The following is an 8211-nucleotide window of genomic DNA, read 5'->3' as shown; positions in this document are numbered from 1 at the left end:
ACTGGAGGTTGCGATTTCGTGGCACATTATTCCAACTTTAGTAAAATCAATTCCCATCAGCTTCACATGATCCACTAATTAATGGGATTATAAATTACACATAATTTGACTATTCTACACCAAGACTGCTTTTCCAGTGTAGTTTGAAGGTCATAAGGAATAACAATCAAAGAATTTTTCCAGCTCTAAAATTCTAATTGCTGTGGAAAATCAAAGAATATTGATACTATGCCATGGAGAAAACTGAAATTTTTACCTTAGTCAAGGAGCTCTACGTGATAAAAATTCAATTTGTACTGATAAAGTGCGTTGTGAAATCAAATTAGAAGCTGATTTTTTAACCAAGCAATGAGTATAAACCAAGTTTGCATTCAGTTCAGTGAGGCCCCTGAAAACTGATGCAAGGCAAAGTTAAGAGCTTTGAATACATAGGCTTCTTGTACATGATGCCAATTTCTACCTTGTTTAGTACCTTCTGAAATCACTAGTCATGATTTAAAGTATGATTGAATACCATAGTAGAATCTCAATAATTGCTAATTTGTTTCAAAGCTAATAATTAAGTAGAGCTTGTGAAAGTAGTGAACACAGATAGGTCTAATACTGATGGAACAAATGCTGAAGTCATGAGCACATTGAATGTTGTAAAGTCTAGGCACTAAAGGTTCTTTTAACTTAGCGACAAAGGTGGAAAAAAAAAAATGTTCTACTTTCTCCATCCACGGAGATGCCACGAACAATGATACAAAAGAAACCAAAAAGAAAAGTAAAAAAGGAAGAAGGGAAGGAGTTTGCTTTCTAAATGAAGGTTTCTGGCCTTCAAAATTGATGGCTTTTTTCATGTTTTGAAGTGGAATAGCATCGCTTCTAATATTCCATTCCCCATGCTTAAAAAGCTACTATATGAGAATTAATTTAAGGATAGAAACAGTGTTAATATTTGAATGAAGATACAGCATAAAGTAAATCAAGAATCATATCACCAGAACTTGATGCCCGATCAAAGGGAGTCAGAAGACTTAAATTAAGCAACTTCAGAAGCAATTACCAACCTAAAACCTGTATCTTGTGAAGTATCTATAGAGAACATTCTCACATAATGCAAGTAATATGGTGAATTAAACGATAGAAGAGTTGTAAATGGCTGGCTGCAAAGTTAAAAAGGTAGTAAACAAATTAGTAGTTAATGAGTCCTGTCACCTAATACTAGCATTTTCTGTTACGAGTTGCAAATTGGACTGAGGATCAGAAGAGTAGCAATACTAAACGAAGAATTATAGTGATAGCACAAAATTTCTCTCGAGATGAAAAAGAAAAATGATATTCATTATCTCTAAATTACAGACATAACAATATACATCCCTTTGATAACTGCAGATCCACCAACCTATGTTGTTGTTGCCTCTTCATCGGTTACCTTACTCTTCAATCCCCCAAGTTCTTCTCTGAGCACAACCATCGAATCCGAAATTTCTGCCTTGTATACATAAAGCTTGGTCATAATCAAGAAAAAGACAATGTTCAAGACGTTTAATACTGCAAAAAATGCATAATAATAGTCGAGATGAGAAGCATTAAGGTTGTTTTGAATCCATTCGTTCCCATCCCTCTTCGTGATACGAGAAACTGTAGACAAAAGAAAACTGCTGATGAAATTTCCAGCTCCTAAGGTAGTCATGGAATAAGATGTTCCAAGACTTTTCATGCTTTCTGGTGCTTGATCATAGAAGAACTCGATTTTTGCTACCTCCAGGAATGCATCAGCTACTCCCATAAGCACGAATTGAGGAAGCAAAAGCAATATGGACCGAGGCACTTGACCTGCATTTTGTACTAGGCCATGATCTTTGGCCACGGAAAGCCTGTATTTCTCAGTTAGTGATGCCACTGTCATTATAACAATATGCAGAATCATTCCAATTCCCATTCTCTGAAGCAGAGTAATTCCTCTAGGATTTTTAGTCCATCTTCTGATGATTTTCACAAAGTATCGGTCATATAACATGACGGAGATCAGCATGCTTAGTGTTACAAATGCTGCTAAGCTTGCTGGTGGAATATTGAAGCCACCAAGACGTCTGTTGAGAGTTGTACCTTGCTTGACAAAAAGTGTGTTAATCTGTGCAAGCATTGTGCTTGGAATGAATGTAGCGATTAGGATGGGAATCATTCGTAGCATCTGTTTAGTTTCCTCCACTTGGGTAACTGGACAGAGCATCCATGGATTGGTGGAAGTTGTTTTTACACAAGCTTTGTTTAGAAATCTGCATGATCAACAATGCACTAGATCAGCAGAAAGAAGCCCGAATACTTTATATTAGAAAAAAAAAATGCAATAATCTTTTTCCCTATTTAGCTCCTTATTTAGCCAAATTCCAATACTGGGATAATAGATTTGAGTAGTGCAAACCTCAATGAAGGTGTAGAATCAATCCTGACTTTCTTATTTTTCGCATACTCTTCAAGATCAAGCTCATATAGTTCTTTAGGGTCACTGGGAACAGAAACCTTCCATTTTCTCAGGGAAGCAATTATGACTTGGGCCATTCTTGTAAAGGGACTTCCAGTAGGAATTCTATGCCTATAAAATTGCGTGCCTGCCAAGAATATCAGTATAGAAATGGCAAGTCCAGTCGTGGGAAGCCCGTAACCGAGTGTCCATCCCACATTGTCTTGAATCCAAACAAGAACTGTGTTGGCAAAAAGTGTCCCAAGAAATATGCCAAACATCCACCAATTAAAGAAGGAAAGCTTGTGAAGCTTTTCTTTGGGGTCAAATTCATCAAATTGATCAGCACCAATTGTTGAAATATTTGGTTTTGTGCCACCAGTTCCAACTGCAAGTATATAGAGGGCAGCGAAATATACTCCTAATTGCAATTTGTCGGCCTTCTGGCAATTGATGCCCTTCGGATCAGCACAGTGGGGCGGCCTGAGTCTGGGGACTGAAACTGCTAGTGTCAATAAAGACATTCCCTGATATTATGCAGTAACAGATAAATGAGATAAAGAATCACTAAAATTAAGTTCTTGAAGAGCAGCGATTTCCATTAGAGTTGTACCATGCAATGTTTCTCTAGTATCAATCTTACAGACTGGAGTTGTACCCTAACATATACCTTGCCAGTTGAAATTATATGGCCAAATCGACCCTTTATTCTCTTCTTTTTTTGGGGGGGGGGGGGGGGGGGTGGAAAAATTGTGATTAGTTTTTAAATCATCATTCCAGAATAATAAGAGACTCGGAAGAATTTATAAATTGATATAATCCAGTGGACTAATTTTTCATCTTTAACGACAAACTCCTATCTTCCTTTCATTATCCGTCTCATTACTTTTTATTAAGGTCCAAATCCAATTAATTTCTCAAACACTTTGTCAATAGACTACGTTAACATCAACCCATATACGTAATTGCTTCCCATAAATTAAAAGAGTTTCAATATAAATACTACATTCTGCCCCCTTTTTCTATGGCCTATCTGCTTAATTAGGAAAATGGGCGTTGAAATAACAAGTCAATAATAAATACGTGACAAACGAAACTACAAGTTGCCATTTAGATAAGGTTGAAAGACCTCAAGGACCAAGGAAGTCAGACAAAGTATATAGAAAATGGCCGAGACAATAAAATAAAATAAAACATGCTTGCTTGATGATTAACTAATGCAAGTAGATAATTAACAAATCATCAGGTAGGATAAAGAGTTGCCAAGTGGTCAAGTTTATTACTATAAACAAGAGGACCTATCCAAAGAGTTGAGCATAAGTCAAGACACAGTGACGATTTCATGCGATGTTTAATTATATGTCAAGCAATCGACTTGGTGAAATTCCCAATTTCGTATATTGTAATAAAAAAAAGGAATGATCCATCGGGTTCAAGATAATTGAGCATAAAGTATGCCTGCTTGATGCTGAAGCAGCCCACAGAGAATCTTGATTTAGGGGATTGAAACTGAATCAATCAATTGAGGAGACAATATTGAACGTTGAAAGAATCTTTGAATTGTGGTGATTTTTCAAGTAAGAAATAAATATTAATTTACAGCTTATGCTTATCATAGCGGCATTTTGTACTTTTCTTCAAGAAAATGGTAGCTACAAATTTTTTTTTTTTTTCAATACAGGGGTGTTCGGGTCAATTCTTACGGGGCCCGACTAATCCCCTGCGACCCGGAAGAGGAGGCTCCACTCCACATCGAGCACATTAACAACGAGACTCGAACCCTGGACAAGCCAAGAAAGTCGCCATACCCTAAGAAAAGGGAGCGGACCACTCAAATTATCCCGTGAGAACAAAAGATCAATCGCGTAAAGTGACAAGTTTGTGAGATGTCAGGGGTTCAGACCTCCAGCATCACCATGATGGTGATGACCACTGGACATTTGGGCCAGTGGCAAGAAAATGGTAGCTACAAAATTGACCATATTTAATAGTAGTAGCAGCTAAGAAAGTCTTTTCACCTTAAGGTCCAGATCATGGACCAGCATGCCACAAGTTGTATTGTCTTGCATACATCATACACGAATATCCAAAGAGGTTGAGGTCAATTGGTCGTACACAATAATTTCTTGGGGTCAGATTGTTTCAGAAGATACAAAAGGGCTACGGGATAAAATACAATTTTTAAAAAAAAAAAATTTGATAGATCTTGATTCTAACACTCTAAATTAATTTAAAATTTTTTTTTGTCGGGGTATCTCCAACTTCATTAAAAATAAAGAATGCAATACACAATACGTGGTCTTGATAGAAGCATAAATAATTATTCTAGCTAGATTATTAAAGTGGTCTTGATAACTAGGGTACGTACTATAGAACAGAAAAACAATACGTTAGCAAAGTCTATCCATGCCAGCCTGTTTAATAAAAAATGCTCAATCATCACTTTGAAAAATGCTTATTGATGAGTCTCAATCACTTCATTCACTTCCAACTCAAACTACAGCTTTAATTAAGTCAATCTCCATTCCTTGAATCCCGACCTCTTTCCAGATTCAGGGTGGACAAAGGTATTGTAATTGCATACTAGCTAGTCATTCTTTTTCTTCTTTCGTGAAAGACAATATTAATTAATATTTCTTTCCTATCTTATTTAATTTGCATTACCTTTTTTTTTTTTTTTTGAATGAATGTCAAACTTGAAGTAATTTTGGGAGTTCACATCAAAGATCAATAAGATGCTATCACAATAGATAAGCTGTGGATTATGATCTTTTCTTTTGACTTATAGAAGTTTCATTTCATATTATGGCACATTTTTAGAACCATGGCACCTTAAAAAAAGTTTTCAAAAATTTTTTATTTTTTTATGTTATGAACAAAATGATGATGCTGTACATGCAGCCTTACCGAGAGATATATTGCACATGCAATCACCAACGTCCAATAGCGGCCAAGAACAGCGTCAGCAAAATATGCACCCAAGATTGGAGTCATCCAGACGGTTCCTACCCAATTGGTGACATTATTGGCTGATGTAACTGTGCCCTGATGGAGCTTTTTGGTCAAGTATATGAAGAGATTCGAAGATATTCCATAGAATGCCATACGTTCGAACACCTCGTACACTGTACAAAGTCGATTAAAACGAGGAAACATCAAAACAAACGAAAAGGTATATATGGGATATGTAAACAAACAATTGGAAGAAATAACTGATTGATAAAGTATGTACTCCCTCCGTCCCACTTTGATAGTCCTATTTCTTTTTTCACACAATTTAAGAAAAAGTAGTTAATTTTGTTGGAAAAGTAAATTTAGATTGCTATTTTCCTAAAATACCCTTACATTAAATAGAGTACAATTTTATGGGAACTTGAATTGATGGTAAAAAAAGATCAACTCTTATTAAATGGGGTAGGTTTATAGTAACAACAACTTACATTAAATAAGGGTATTTTAGGAAAATTAAAATACAACTACATTCTTCAATTGGAAAGTGGACTACAATTTGGGACAGACGAAAAAGGAAAACAGGACTATCAAAGTGGGACGGAGGGAGTAATAAGTATATGATAATTAAAGCCCATGCATGTTAGTTGGAAGGTGGCCAATGATGTAGCACAATATAAATGTGTATACATATATATATATATATATATATATATGTGCTTATGTATTCTTGTACGTATTTACGTATGATTTTGCAACCATGGAAGAAGAATTCATTCTTGGCAGTCATCATTATGACGATATCACAAGTGAATAATTGGATTGGCAGGTTTTTGTCTTTTTGTTTTAGTCTTTGTATCTTATAACTTATAAGATTGTAAGGTGAGAGAAATCATAAGTAGAAAATCCGGTAGGTCAAAGACCTCTCACTTTTTTTTTTTTTTTTTTTTCAAAAAAGAGAGTGTTGCCGAATTGCACTTTTAGAGTTTTAGTCGGACATTAAACAATATAGGAGCACTAAAAAAAAATGGAATCAACTCACTGAAACAGATGATACAAAACAACATGCATTGACGTGATCGAATTTCTTTGGAAAGACATAAAAAAAACTTTCCCAATTCTATGTTAAACGCAAAAAAAAAAAAAAAAAATACTACACGAAAAGATTACGTGATCAATTTTTCGACAAAGAAAGATAAGCTGCTTATGGTACAAAATCATTTGAAAATTCAACTAGATAGATACAGCTAACAATTAGGCAATTAGTTTCATGGTTTTGAAGTTCTGACTTCTGAGCTAAATCCCAGTAGCCAATCAACAACATATATGTGCATCGAACATGTCCACACATGATTACATCTTAGTACTATTTGAAGAATAAGATATAATTAAACGTGATGCACATAAAGCTCAACTCTATTGGCTTCGGTCTTTGACTTCATTCTTGTTCTTTTCTGCTGTCATCTTCCGGTAGACATTTGAGGAGAAATAAGTTGCAAAAAGATTAAGGAAAAAAGAGTTTTGAACAAAGAAAAAGAAAAAATGGGTAAAAATGTTTTTTACCGTGTTATCAAGAAAAGTTGCTTTATTTATTTCTAGTAAAATGAACGTGGTTTTTGATCTAGCAAAATATGCTCTATGCCAATATTCCAGTTTCTCCATTCCTGAATATGCCCTTCCGATCTCCCCCTCGTACAAAAGGCAGAAGAAAGGCAGCAAGGATGAGGGAACAATTTCAGGAACATCTTCCCAGTTTACAGGGAGCTATGTAGCCAAGCATGGGGATACATGCTTCAGACTAAAATCTTAACGACAAAATAGAAGTTTTGAGTAAACGAACATTGCATTTCTAGGATCTGGATGAACATTTTAGCACACACTGCAACACAGTTGGGGTGGAACTGGAAGGAAGCAAAAGAGGATACAGAGACATTACCAACAACAAACCAGCAAGCTCTCCATCCTCCTCTCTTCGATCTAAGAACAGGTTTCCCTTGGAGATCAACAGTACCATCTTGAGTGTATCCATCCGAGCCATTTTCTGCTAGCTCTAGTGAGGCCATGAAAGAAATCAAGTAGTAGTTGCTATTGTACTGGCCGGTGGAGTAACTGGAGTAGAAGTTGCTACTAGCTGGTAAACTTGGTTCTAATATACTTTTTCAAGTTGTAGTGGTCGGCAACTGATGTTTGAACTTTGAAGCAGCATCCACATTTATAGAGAGCCACCCTGCACCCGTACCTTGGTTCCTTCTTACCTTTTTCTTTTATGCCTTGTCTCAGTCAAGTGTGAAGTGTGAAACGGTATTCTCTCGAAGTCGAGGATATCTTACTGCATGGTGCTCCTCTTCTCATTGAAAGTGCTATATTTTCTATTTTGAAATATTTTGTTATTTTATTAAAGTCAAAATTATTTTTAATCCCTTTTTTTAAGGATGAATCTTTCTTATACTGTCACTAGATATACTGACGGGTTTGAATGAATGCCATATCATATAAATTTGAATTTAACTATCAAATTTTGTATATGTAGTATATATCTAGATCTGTTAGTGTATATATTGTCAGTGTATAAAAGATTATTATTTTTTTAATATTATTTCTATTTTTATCTATATTTCATATTAAATTTAAATTTAAATTTTGAATTTTTAAGGATAATTTTAAAAGCAAATCCACTAACATTGTCGTCAAACTACTCCTAAAAAGTTGAAATCTTGAAATGCGACAAACAATTTTGGATAGGAGGAGTAGTAAGCTAGTAGTAAGTCCAAGTATTGGAGTAAGATGATGATAAGATGCATTCTAGATTGGAT

At 35.2% G+C, this 8211-nt stretch overlaps 1 protein-coding gene across 1 annotated transcript; it reads right to left on the bottom strand.

Moving 5' to 3' along the window:
• Positions 1-1305: 1305 nt before the first annotated feature.
• On the bottom strand, positions 1306-7686 carry LOC113734318 (protein NRT1/ PTR FAMILY 5.2). The gene is made up of 4 exons (XM_027260815.2): positions 7335-7686; positions 5357-5574; positions 2411-2976; positions 1306-2264 (listed from the first exon to the last, which is right to left on the bottom strand). Exons 1-4 carry the CDS (start codon positions 7459-7461, stop codon positions 1388-1390), a joined length of 1788 nt encoding a protein of 595 aa, XP_027116616.1. The 5' UTR covers positions 7462-7686; the 3' UTR covers positions 1306-1387.
• Between the last annotated feature and the right edge of the window lie 525 nt (positions 7687-8211).

Source organism: Coffea arabica, chromosome 3c, assembly GCF_036785885.1.
Source record: "Coffea arabica cultivar ET-39 chromosome 3c, Coffea Arabica ET-39 HiFi, whole genome shotgun sequence".
In the NCBI taxonomy this organism is placed as follows: Eukaryota; Viridiplantae; Streptophyta; class Magnoliopsida; order Gentianales; family Rubiaceae; genus Coffea; species Coffea arabica.
This window is presented reverse-complemented; position numbering and strand designations above follow the sequence as displayed.